The following is a 14,710-nucleotide window of genomic DNA, read 5'->3' as shown; positions in this document are numbered from 1 at the left end:
CCAGTTTCTTCATTACGCTCAAGCAGTTTGGTTGATTCTTTTTCCTTTCCTTTCATCATTATTAGCTGTATCGTATCGTTTTTGTGACCCTTACCATTTAGAAGTAAAGAATTAAACTCTCCCCCTTTGTCTACAACGTTACGACACATACACACACACACATCATCCACATGAAAGTGGTGCCGCTAATACTCCAAGGGAGCTCCAATTCTTCTCCTCGATAACCAACGTGTAAAATCCCCCTGCTTGTTCCAACTATTGACTGATTGCAAATTACTTCAACAGAAATCCACGACAGAATCCAGTGATTCTGAAGAGACTGAAAGCAGAAGATGACTCCAATAGATCACCCTTTCTTTTTAATCTATGCTTGATTAAATTCGATTAAATCCTGTTTCTAACATCCTTCACTTTTACTTAATTGTAATTCAATTCCGGTAAAAGCTTTTCGGGACGACTCCCTACATCTTCTTTACAGATGTGTCAAACACTTTTCACATACATTACACAAATAAGGGAGAACTTTTCGTTTAATAATGCAAAATATCCCAATTAGTTGTGACGGAAATAGAGCCTTAAATGTTTTTGAAAAGATGGCTGCTACAAAATTCAACCGATTCAATCGCCATTGACATATACATTGACATATCAACCACATGCGTTCAACAACATCTCGATCGAAACTGCACTTAGCATAGTATCTTCGCAAAACCAAAATTAATTGAACAACAAGTGATTCGATAAATTCTTTTCAATCATCCATTACCTGTGAAACGTTTCTTTGCTAACATTTTACTTTTCAAACATAGCAAGAAATAAAATTTGATTTGAAAAAAAATTCCAACTCAGTTGGAAATGAATATGTGAGATAACTAAGACAAAATGGAACATTTCATATTAACATTCTGTTCAAAACCTTCGAACAGTCACAGCGAATTAGTGATAGAAATGATAAAAGCAAGATTGCTGCAAAGAATAAAATTCATTGCTTAATACTTTAATCAAATAGTTCGTGATGGAATAATGAAAACATTTTTTAATCATCAAATTTAAAATTTCAAAATCTAATATTACACCTGTCACGCTGATATATAAAAAGGAATATTAATTCAGAATGTAAATTTAAATTTATTTAGTAAGAGGAAATATCTATTTTTGTTTAATAAATGACATTTAGCATTTTCGATGAAATGTCATCAAAAAGAAACCCTGCATTTATCTATGTGCTAATGTAAACTAACGCATTGTGGATTAGTTTATTTTATTACTTTTTAATCATCAATGCTTATTTAACACTAATTAGTTTGTCTAAAAATCAACGTATGGGAAGAAAGGAACCAAATGAATGGAAATCCGTTTAAGATAGATGAATTTCGGTCTTTTTATTCTGTTTGAGTTCAAGACGAGTTGACAAAAATAATTCAATTACACATATCTGTGTTAAATTAAGTATGTATTTAAAATAAAAATATTGTAAAAGATTTAAATTATATTATGTTTATTCAATTGAAATGAAGAAAATGCCGACAATCAAATCAATTAATTTTCATATTTCTTGATGATTCCTTTGCTGGGTAATTACCCCAAAAAATTTAAAATATTTTAAAAATTATTTTCTTTTTCACTTATGCAATATTATGTTACGAATGTTCCCTAAGATCGAAATGGTACCCGTCAAATTTCGTCATTTAATTTACTAAGTATGCAAATATTATCAAAGACTGGATCATTCGCTTGATCATTATGGAAAATTGTAACTTTTCAAAATTCCCAGATTGATCTTCACAGACCAACTAATCGATGTCAACATTTTTCAAAATGAGCTTTTGTTTCTTTTCCTTCGTGCATTTTCGATTTTATCTCTTATCTACTGCGCGCACTTCTCCAACTTCATTTATGCAATTCTCGAATAATATTTAGGAATTTCTTGCATTTATTGAATACTCTTTTTCAGTATTTCTTACATTTTTGGATTACATATAAACTTCCCAATCGTTTATTGTTGATACATACATTGTTTTGTGACTGTACTAATTGCATGCTTTTTTTGTACTCGTTTTTGAGTAAATTTTCATATAAATAAGACTAATAGAATATCCTATCTACTGAAGTTCACGTATAGAATTACACAAATTATTTTCCTAAAAAATCGAAATTAGCCTGACTTGGATCTTTCAAGAAATTTCTTCCAAAAGTTAGTGTAAATAATTTGCACGAAGATTTTGCATATTTCGCTTCATTTCTCCTTTTGAAAATCCAATTTGAGTTCTTCTCGAAAAAGGAAAAAAACTAAATTTTATACCATTTTTTCTGGTTGTAAAAAGGAAAAAAATTACCATCAAAAATAAGGCCATTACACTTTTGATTTGATCAGAAATGTGAAAGTAATTTGTAAGATAAATTAGTATTTTCGTATTTTCCTTACTTTCTAATCTAAAAAACGAATTAATGACCGATTTATTTTCTCCAATTGAATATGACCAAAGGAGGAGAGTGAGATGAATTTTCTAGACAGTTAACTAAACAGTCACATAAATATAAATGGTAACATGATTATCTTAATACAAACGTTAACTGTCTAGAAAAGTTTTCAAATAAAAAATGCGTTAAAGTACTGCTGATAATTGTATAATATTGTATAAATTGTATAAATTGTATAAATTGTATAAATTCCTTCATTCTTCATTTCTCATGATATTGTATAAATTCCTTCATTCTCCGTATATCTCATATTCCCATTTATGTGACTGTTTAGCAATCTCCCAATTATTACATCAATCTCATACTGAAACTTTGTTTTCTTGTAAGTTTAAAGTACCTTGATATGCACAATCTTTACTCATACATCAAACTAAATAAGCTTATAGTATCCATTCATCGAATAGTCGAGTAGCAAGTAGTCGTTAATCAGTACCAGAACATTTGTTGTTCTATATCTTCTTTGTTTGTGACATTAATATGGACAAACAATTAATGCGTCCTTTTCAACAAGGCAAAAAAGATGGATTGAAAAGAGATGAGAAAATTACTTTTCACTTTGCAAATAATAACTTTTGTAATACAATAAATAATTATACAGTATCATTTATTTCCATATCATTCTAAAGTGTGTTAGTTTTCTTACCGTTAGAAATAGATCGAAATTGCTCACAAATAATTCTTGTTTTCTTTCAAAATTAGAGCGAAAATATGAGTTAAAAAATTAATTATAGTGGAAAAATTTAAAAATTTAAAAACTTAATCTGTGTTCTGATTAGCACAATATTCTGAAATATAATTTATTGATTCATTATCTTCCGATGGTATGTTTATTCGTAAAGATTTTTGTTCTATTTCATTATTTCAGATATTTTGTCTCAATACGTGTATCCTTAACTTCAGTTTAGATTGTCCAGAAACTTGACTTTGTTTTCTTACCTAGCTTACTTAGCAAACAAAAAAAAATAAAAATTCATCGTTGCTAATTTCGCTTATTTAATTTTATTATTACTGATGCTTTTGCTTACCTAACTTGTCACACTTAAGCAGCTGTAATTTATCAAGAATAGATTTCAATATTAATGAAATTAATAATGCCTCACGCAATGACTTGGTTATTGTTGCTTTGATGTCAATTATTTCGGCTTTCGCATCTAAAATTTCAGTTATTCATAATCAACATTGTTATATTTTAGTATTTAGTGAAGAATTACGATAAGCACATATATTATCGAGGGATTTGTTTCTTGAATTAAAATTGAATTCTTATGAGATGAAATCAGTGAAAAGGACTGTCATATGATTTCTTATTTGACGAAAAGATCTGTTATTTAGCTAGATAAATAACGCTGTTCTAATATTGCAGAGAATCAGCCTTACTTGAGCTATAATACAGGAAGGATTAGAAAATATTTTCTATTATCTCTTTCTAAACAAGACACATTCATCTAAGGATTATCACCAAGGTAATAAAATTTTCCGAAATTTCGATTCAATGAAAATCTTTTTAACAAAGTACAAATTGAAAAAAATAAAAATCTTTCACTATCAAATATCTGAACAAAAAAACAAATGAGAAGTTAGCTGCTTCATTGTATCATTGTAATCCTTTTTGATAACATTACTACTAACTGAAAACAGATATTGTGACAGTATCTTTCCAAATCGCAATGAACTAAGGAACCGTATCAAAATCTCAAATAATGAATAGACCAAATTATTATTGGAAAAATATTGATCTGTTGAGTTTTACTTATTATTTGAAATTTTACTTTGAAAAATTCAATTTAAATTTTCAATTGTAGTGGAATGAATAATGGAAGATGATACCTTTCCTATCGTATTGAAGTTTTCATTTTCAGGAGACAGTTTTGAGAAAGTCTGAAATTATTCCACTAAAAATAATTTTCATTGTGATCTTTCGTATGTGTCTTTTCCACTTGTCTCTCTCAATACTTAACTTTTCAACTGTACTTCTGAAGTGAATTCAGCTTTTGTTCAAAACTCCCATTCATATTTAATAGTTAAGATCAGACACATGAAATCAACGATAGCTTAGATGAAAAATGAATAAACCGAAATGGTTCAATGACTTAATATTGGATTTTATCATTTTTCTAGTAAATTAAATTTAATTTCTGAATCTTGACTACTCGATCATTAACGGTGATAAACGGTGTGGCATATAACATACATATGTTATCATATCATAATGCGTACTATCAAAACACACTAATTGATAAATTTACTACTTCCCATATGAAACAAAAATAACCATAGAAGATGGTAGTTGATAACGACATAAAACAAAATATTGTTGAAATTGTGCATTACAATCGATATCAAAAGTGTAATATTTCCTGTTTCCATCTAAAAAGAAAAGGGAACTTTTGCTTAAATACTTAAATATTTTCGTGCTGTGATCAAATGAATATATTTTAAAATCTTTCAAAATTACGAATTCAGGTAAAGTTCGAAAAATGTGAAACATTATTAATCATCACAAATCGTTTCTCAACAATTATCAATCCATTCAGCTATACTAATCCATTTACTCCGGAAATATTCAAGAGATGTGAATCATTTATAATTTCATGAATCAAGAAAGCATACATATTATTCGGCTATGAAGAAATAATCGTCTACAATCGCCTTTTTTATAAAGTGAAAAGTGTGACTTATATTCAGCATCCAGGAAATCAGTATAGTTGAACGGAGTCTTATCAAACCAATGAAAACGATTATTCTTATATGTTAATCCGATCATTAATGGCATAGGACGTACCAATAGATCAAATGCTAAATAAATTATATAGATTTTAAAAAAATTGAATTATAATAAATTGTTTGGAAGGAAATATGAGAAATTTGAATGAAAAAAGTTTCATTCATAATTGTATTTTGAAATCAAAAAAAAAGTTATTTTATTAAAACTAGAAGAGATGAAACTTATTTAAAATTTCAACTAATATCATAATATTAGGAAAGATAAACGGTAAAAATGATATGCAAAAAAAATGCAAAGTTACATCGACAAAGCATTTTAACAAATTCATATTCCTCTTTGTTACGAAGTGAAATACTGAAGATACTTGAAGAGTTCAATGTTCTTCGACAATGATCTTCATCTGCGGTTCTAATTGTATCCTTTAAATTTATCACTTATTGAAAGTTATTAAAATTTGAAAGATTTGAATTGAAGTTTACTTAACATGATAATTAATAATTTGTTAATTTGTTTTCTCACATGGACTTTAGATTGATTGATTTTACACTAAACAAATGAATAAATGAATTATCTTATATAAATGCTATATTATTCAACTTAAATTGAAGGCCATAGCAAATTATTAAGTTAACTAACTGATTTATCGATTAAATGCATTCTGTAACAGTAAATATATGCGCCAATTTGTTTCAACTGATAATGACGTTTGCAATTTGGTCCTAAAGTTTAAATGGCAATTGAAATGATGTGATTTGTTAGATAGGTAAAGTTCGTTAATAAGTTTATTACGTATAAAATTTATTAATAATAAGGTTAGTTTTGAGCCTTTTCTTAGAATTATAGCCTTCTCTTACATTACCTTTTTTTTGCATCAATTTCATTATTTAGAAAAAGATTTTGTTGTAGAATTACAACTTTTCCATAAATTTATATTAAATAAGAAATACATACCATTTAATCTTAAATGCATGACAGAAACAGTATTGCTAGAAGTTTACTGTAAGATACAAGTAAAGTGATATAAGTTTGTTATCAGAAATTATGAAATAATGATTGTTATCAGAAATCATAATTGATTTCATGAAAATCAACGTCATGACATGTTAATGTAAAAAAGAAAATTCAAAGGACAAATAAACAAATGAGAAATGGATTGATCATTTCGAAGACATAAATGATAACCAACTTGTCAAACAATGGATTGTGGACAATATTGTTACAACACAAACGATAAAAACAACCGTACGAGACATCATCGAATGACAATTGATGAAGATTCGTTTGTAAAATTCAATTAAAATAATGATTGATTCCTAAAGAAGAAACGGATAAAATTGACAAAAATAGATTACAAGGAATATCATGAAAACAGAAAATAATACGACATACTGAATATATCTTTGAAAATATTTTGCATTGTTACATTTGGATGCTTTTATTATGACCTACATGACTGCAATCATAATTGCATGCACTGCTAATAATGAATAAATATCATAAATCATTGTATAGTTATCAGAAATGATAAATGATGTTTCTTGATGAATTATCTGAATATTATCAGTGAAATGGTATATGATGTGAAATAGATATGCCAATAAGTGGGAATAATTTGAATGTTATGGATAAGGCTAATCTTGAAAGAATCATGAAAAGTAACAGATTTGTGTAAATGAAATATTTGACAATTGAATGGGAGAATTTAAAAAAAAAAGTTAAATTATCACTGATACATTTTGATAAAATTAGTTAAGCATCCATGCAACTTACAAGGAAAAACAATGAAAATTGTAAATATAAATCCAAATATTATCGATATTTGTCGTCAAAACAAATTAAAAGTTAAAATACTGCAAAATGGAATAAATATTGTGATAAGAAAAACCAGTGTAAATTTTAATCTCGAAAAATATTTTAAATTGGGTGGAAAAATTTCTTATTCAATCATTTTTACATAATTTACGGAAATTTTATCATAAACTGTTCTACCATCCATTTCTTCTACTTTTGCCGTTATAAATAATACGAAATGATAATCAATGCGAAGAATGTCATTGTTAGTTGGTTAGGATGACCAGAATTTGCATCATCCTCTAAAAATGGAAGTAGAAGAACAATTAGAAAATTTGAAGATTGATAAATTATACAAAAATAGAATTTCGATTGATCTAATAATTAAATTAATCAATACACTTTCTTCGTAGAGCTGTCAGTTTTTGCTGGCAAATAACTTCGATTCAAAGAATAGTTTTAAAAAAATTTTGATTTAATCGTTTTTTCCAAATTATTTATGCTTATTTAAATAAGATTTATATATATTTTTCTTTCCCGATTTGATCTATTTATTCCATACTCTCTCTCTCTCTCTTGGGAACTTGAATTTTATCTATTTCGAGTAATGTTTAACAGTTAATGCTAATGAATAAACAGCACGATTTACTAATAGCATCATTTTCTGGTTCTCGATCGATCATTGTTTTAATTTCCGACATCAATTCACTTTCTGTTAATTTATCAGGTTCTTTGTCAAGAATCTGCAAAGGATATTTGCATATTTAACAAATGAAGGAAGATAAAAGGAAGTATTTACGAGAAAGTTTCATGAAATTTTTGTCTATCATTTTTGATTATTAGTTCCATGATAGTTTAATATATTCTTTCGAACTTGATTATTTCGATTTTTTCCTTTTTTTTAACAATTCACCGTTGATGGTTATCATTTGAATATTAAATTTCAACTTTTATAAATATTAACTAAAAGATATCCAATGATGATCGATTGAATAATGGTATTAATTAATATTTTTCAGTATGCGTGGATGTTTCAATGAATACTTATCAAAATCATACATCATTTCATCCATTTGGAAATATCAACTATGAATAATCAGACAATTTTCATCAACTTTTTTTGGCCAATTAATTAATTATCCTAGCTTAACTTCGGTTGATTAATTAGTCAAAAAATTGATAGCGGAGAATGGATAAGTAGAAGTAACTTAATTTGCGCTTTTTGATGTAAGTAAGTAATTAAAAGAAAAACGATTAAAGGATGAAAATACTAACGTATTTGCAAAGTATATCACAAGTGATAATTTTATCACTACATGGTATCGGTACTATATAATCAGGAGCAGCTATAATATGAATACATATGCAAATTTACTACTTTGCATATAAAATATTATTGAAATTATATTTTTCTTAATTTGCTTTAGCACAACAATGTGTTACTTTCATTACCAATCGAATAATATTTTTAATAATTATATCATCACCATTAGTGATGAAATGAAAAAAGATTTTATCTTTTTTTGTCTTTTCACTCTTCTCCTTTAAGTTCAAACTTTTTTTACGATATTCTAAATTTTTAATTTTTTTACATCTTTTAAAAAAAACTTCTATTTTTTAAATTTCTTTTTAAGTTTAGAACTTGCAAATTAACTGAGTAATCATTTATTTCTTAATATTTAATTCCTAAATTTAAAAAAAAAAATCTCACAATCTCGTTTGGTTTTTGTTTTTTTTTCTTGTATAGCAAAATAAACTATACAAAATAAACATTCGGTTATCTTTCTGTGAATGATCATTTATCAAGAAATTTTATCAAATTATATTTACTTTGAAAAAGCATGAAATGATAACATTCCTTGTCACTTGTTATACCGGCAATTAAATCCCTCACTGATGACTGCTCAATTGAAATGCCATCCATCCATTGATATTCATTATACATATACATCAAGCCAATCATTAATCCATGCGTTCTCTTTTCAAATGGACGGTGAACTGAAATTTAAAAAAAAAAAGAGAAAAAATTTGTTGACAGTAATGACAAAATAAAGTATAATTGAAACTGTTTATACTTATCATTCATGCACGCCAAATTTTAGCTTCTAGATCTTTACTTTTGCAAATAATAATAATATAAAATAAATTCAACCAATGTTTAAATTCTTCAAGTTAAAATTTTTTTATCGCTCCTTTTTTATCATTCTGTAAAATTTCAAGATCATTTGACTTCTTATCTTCTTGTTTTGCGTTCTTAAAGATTCTTTATACTTCAACCCTACAGATGACACTCGTAATGATTATAACACTGATGATGATAGTGATGCTAGTGATAACGGTGATAATGATAACGTTGTTAGCACGAATACTTCAGAAACGGATCAAACGAGCAGATATATTCGAGTTATCAGAGCTATCAGAAGTGATAGATGAATTCATTTAAATGCATTGCGAAATGATGCATTTGACTGAATTTCGCATAAATTTCATTTCGCTATTTCAAAAAATAATGAACAAAATAAAGTTTGCTTTTTTTTTTTATTTCATCGAACTACCGATGATATCACTTTGCTACATTTTTTTTTCTTTTTTTTGAATCCAATTATGGGTTCGACCATAAAAAAATTAACCGGATATAATTTCTTCATGTAATAATCGTATTAAATTTTTGCTTGGTACAGTAGCCAGTGAAAGTTGATTCCACCGTTCCGTTTCACGTCCATATTCATTTGAATATTTATGACATAAATCAGTGTTAGCATTTGTTACATTGTCCATCTCAAATTCAATTTTAAAAAAATAAAAAACAAAAAGTGAATAAAGCTTAAAAATTGAAATAAAACACACAAAAAAAAAGAATTTGCAATCAGATAAAGAATGAAATAGTGTTTTCACTTGTCGAATGATAAATTTACTAATCAAATAATTCTTTTTTATTTATTAGTTTAGTTCAATTCTTTAAAAATAAACCAAATATATTTTTTTTCAATTTCATCTATGCGAAAATTTCATTTTTCTACATTTACATGCATATATTTAAATTTTTAATTTGACAATTTGACATAATTATTACCGAATAAATGTTGGCAAAGTGCACATAGCACAAATATTTGTTATTAATTTTTACCGCTATTTCATTCCTTTGACATTCTTTTTGTTTGGCTAAATGATTGAAAATATATCATTTTGCTTTTAAAAGATTTGTAAATTGTTAATGCGATTCCTTTTCCTTTTGAATAAAAAAGATGAGATTGGAAAAAAAAAAAACATACGTCTTTCATCTATTACCTGAACTCCATCATCCTGAAATGTTATAAAAAATTATTCAGACTTTTCCAATAATTAATCAATTCATCGTATTATCGTATTGAATCATTTCATCTTCTGTAGATTGAATTTAAATTTAATGAGCTCCTTTATTTGGCTTATTTATGGTTTAATTAGAAGTTGGAAAAAGAATAATCTGGTGCAATATTTATGCACATATAATTATTAGTTGTGCTTTTTCCCTTTCCAGATAGTCAATTTTTTGAATTCATTGCTTCTACAATAGAATGATTTGATTTGATTTAACTAATAATAACCAATTAATGAGTATTCTAGTATTATATTATGTCACCATATTACCAGAAAATTTCGTACTTTACTAAATGAGCAAAGTAAATAAAATGATTTTTTGGTAGAATATTCAATAGAATCCTGTCTATCACATTCGTACCATTTTGTTCCATAACCATCTCTTGCATTTTTATCTAAAATTTTAAAATCCAATTTAAATTCATTTCTTACTTTAACTAATTTCATCATCAATTCATCTCATTCCTTCTCCTTTTTTCGGTACATTTTTTAAGTAACATTATGAGTACCAAAAAGAAATTCAGATGGGAGAACCTCATTAGTCATAAAAAAGTAAAATCATATTGCACTTATTCTAGTAAGTGATTCATCACATTCTAATGATTAAAAATTTTGTTTTTGAAATTTAAACCAAAAACTCATATTTTATTATAAAGTTAGAAAAATTCACAACGTTTAGTACTTTGTTCACTTACCAACAATAATTGAAAAACGAAGGCAATAATTTTCTATTATATTGTCATCATCATCCAAATTATCGATTGGATTGAATTTCAGGAAACTTAAATCATTTGGTGCAGTACCATCCGTCCAACGAAAGCCATCACCGCGACGATAGGTTACACCAATGAAAACTTCTATTGATCCATTTGAGAATGCAGCATTTTCTAAATGTGATTATTCTTTTATTGCTCTGTCTTCAATTTCCTATCATTGAGTTTAATGGCGATTAATTAGTTTATATTTAGCTAATGTGATTTAAACTAATATAAATCCACCCAATAATACTATCAAATATGCTTAACAAACTTTTCAAAGTCAAGTAAATGATTTAATTTGAACAGTGTAGCAATTCATTATTGTATGATTTTAAAAAGTAATGGAAATTATTCGGTAAAAATAATTCAAAAATTTATAATGTGAAATCATAGGAATATCACATAGTAATTGTTGCAAAAAAATTAATTTTTGTAAAATATTCCAAATTTGAAAATTCCAACAATAAGTTTTACAAGTAGACAGATAGACAGAGAAACAAGAAACAAATAACTGAATTGAAATATTGTGTTTCTTTTTTTGTTCATTAAAATTATTAAAAAAAAAAAATCTTAAAATAGTTTAAGAAACCTTTTTGCAATTTATCAAAAATTTTGTAAAACGTCTCTTGATCACGAATTTTTGTTTCGTAAATAAAAGAATTTGTTGTATCCATTGCTAAACATCTGTCATTTGTCCCAGTTAGCATCTAAGATATATGTTAAAAATGTATTTTATAAAGTAGTATAATATATGATTATATGATCGCATAAATAATGGAATAGTTTTACTCAAATCATTAATTATATCAATTCTCGGTGTTTGAAACAATCGGGACACCGAAAAACCTTTTGTGTTTTTCATTTATTCTGTCGTGAACAGCAGTGATTTTGTTCGAGTTTGACTGATTATATACATGTAAAAAAAAAGTGGACAGAAGGGTGACCCATGAAAATTGTAGTGACCTGTGATAATTCGAACACTGTGTAACAAAGCTTATAGTTACTATCATATAATGTGAAGTTGCCTTCGCATTGATTATCTGAAGTGTGTCGGAATGGACGATTTGTTTACAAATCTTATTTTTTAAATTTTAATTACTTCATTTGTTGCTCCTGTTTCTTACATCTGATAATTTGAATCTAATAATTTGCCTTATGAAATCTGATAACTTGTCTTAATTGAAATTCATTTATAATACCTCCACTTATAACATTTCTTTACATGTTACAAAATTTAGTTGAAAAATGAAGAATTAATAGAATCAATATGCTATATGCTTGTATATTTGAAATAAATTGAAAAATTCATCATTATAAGGATAAATAAACAAATAAATAGATGAAATATGTAAATAAACAAACAAACGCAAATAAATAAATAAGTAAATAAATAAGTGAATAAACGGACAAATAAATAAGTGGATAAATAAATAAATTAAATGAATAAATAAATAGATAGATAGATAAGTAAATAAATAAATAAATAAATACAAATATATACATGTAATTCCTTACATGCATTAAATGATTTATTAAAAATCTTAGAAATGTTATAAGTAAATTTCAATTAAGAAAAAAGAAGAAAATATTCCTTGCTAGATAATAATATATTAAAAAAAATAACTGACGTTTAAAAGTGATTAATTTCTGTTTTTCTTGATTGATCCCTTCATGTAATATTATACAGAATGTGTAGATAATTGAAATGAACCAATCCATTTCCAATATTATCGTAATGATCGATAAAATTAACAATGAAGAATTTCCGTTAACTCATCACATTTTTATTACTTTAATATCGTATAGTGAAGATAATAAGACAGTTTTTTGAAAAGTATGAAATTTATGATACATTGCATATTAATTACTTTTCTAGAAACTTTTTTTTTGCATATTAATTAACACATACCCATTGGTTCATTTTTATTTTCATTCCTTTTTTTTAAGCTTGTCTATGCTATCACTTAATTTAATCTTTCAACAATGTGTGTCGTATGATTTTTGCAATTTTGTCAACATTAATTCATGCATGCATGACAGAAAACATTTCTCTTTTTAATTTTTATTTAATTTTTTAAATATGCAAGAAAATCCAATCATGCAAGAGTAAAATTTACAATAATTCTTTCCCATACTATTTGATACTATTTGAGGGATTTAAGTTTTTTTGAAGCTCAATTTTGGTAATTCTATTTTTCGTTAATTTTATTATAAATTGTGAGGGGAATATGGCATAAATGCATTGAGCATATATTCATCAAATGAAATGTCACATTTCCAACAGGCTTATTTTAATTAGTGTTGATTTTTTTTTAATATCAGTAATTAAATTAAAGTAAGAAAGGAATCAAGCTCTGCATGTTCGCTTTTATCTCTTATAATATTCTTTCTTTTCACTATTCCACTTTTTGCGATCTTTAACCAAACAAAATATCATTGACAAGATGGAACTTTTTCTCTTAAAAATTTTAATTTAATTTATTTTGCAAAATTTCGATTTGTTTGATTTAATTTAATTTAGTTTTGATTTAATTTGATTTAATTATTTTAGTTGAACTTCAGCTGATTAACTGATAATAGCTGATGGATAAATAGAAGTAACTTAGTTTGCATTATTTTGTAATGTAAGTAATTTATGAAAAAAAAGTATACAAAAAGATAGAAATGATAACTGGTAAGCAAAAATAACTTTATTTGCGCATGTCAATGTAAATAAGTGATTTAAAAAAAAACAATTAAAACATGAGAATACTAACATATTTGCAAAGTATATCACAAGTGATAATTTTATCACTACATGGTATCGGTACTATATAATCAGGAACAGCTATAATATGAATACATATACAAATTTACTACTTTGTATATAAAATATTATTGAAATTATATTTTTTTTAATTTGCTTTAGCACAACAATGTGTTACTTTCATTACCAATCGAATAATTCATATGCCGAAAACCTACACGAAAATATGACGAAAAATTTATAATGAACTTCGGAAAGAGATGAAAAAATGACAATTAAATTTACTAATAAAAAAAAACTTTTCTCGAAACAAATTTGGGAGTCTGTTTATAAAGCAAAAAAAAAAAAAACCTTTCCTTGAATTTAACTTTCCTTGAATGGAAAATAATGATAATCGATGGTCCAGCTTACTTTTGGATGCTTCTATATCTGACACAAATGCAAATTTATGTAATTCAATAAAAGGCTTCCAGTGACACAAAATATTTTGTTAATCCCAATTTGTATAAAAAAACTGTATGTGACAGTATTATTTACTTTTTTGCATAATCTGTATGAAATGCTTTCCGTTTTACAATGCCTTGCTATTCAATGCTAAATGGAAAACAGATTAATTTCGATTTCTCCCGAACCTTTCTGATCTTTGACTGATTCGACCTTTTCATTTTAAAAAGTTAATATTTTCGTTCAGAATTCATTCTACTGTCACAAATTGTTTCTCTCCTCACCAAATTCGTTTCTACAAATTTCTCTACTCATTTAATAGTATTGATTAATCATTGTAGCTAAAACAAAAAGTAATTGTGAAACTTATCCTTCACTGAAGCAACCGAATTTGGGTCTAAATCTCAT

At 26.3% G+C, this 14,710-nt stretch overlaps 1 protein-coding gene across 1 annotated transcript; it reads right to left on the bottom strand.

Annotated features, from left to right (window-relative positions):
• Positions 1-11,041: 11,041 nt before the first annotated feature.
• LOAG_07513 (hypothetical protein) lies at positions 11,042-11,786 on the bottom strand (the record flags this gene model as incomplete). Its single annotated transcript, XM_003143046.2, has 2 exons — positions 11,042-11,241; positions 11,702-11,786. 2 exons carry the CDS (start codon positions 11,784-11,786, stop codon positions 11,042-11,044), a joined length of 285 nt encoding a protein of 94 aa, XP_003143094.2.
• Between the last annotated feature and the right edge of the window lie 2,924 nt (positions 11,787-14,710).

The sequence above is a fragment of the Loa loa genome (assembly GCF_000183805.2).
Source record: "Loa loa unplaced genomic scaffold supercont3.101, whole genome shotgun sequence".
Lineage (NCBI taxonomy): Eukaryota > Metazoa > Nematoda > Chromadorea > Rhabditida > Onchocercidae > Loa > Loa loa.
Note: the sequence above shows the minus strand (reverse complement) of the source record. Positions and strands in the feature narration are given on the sequence as shown.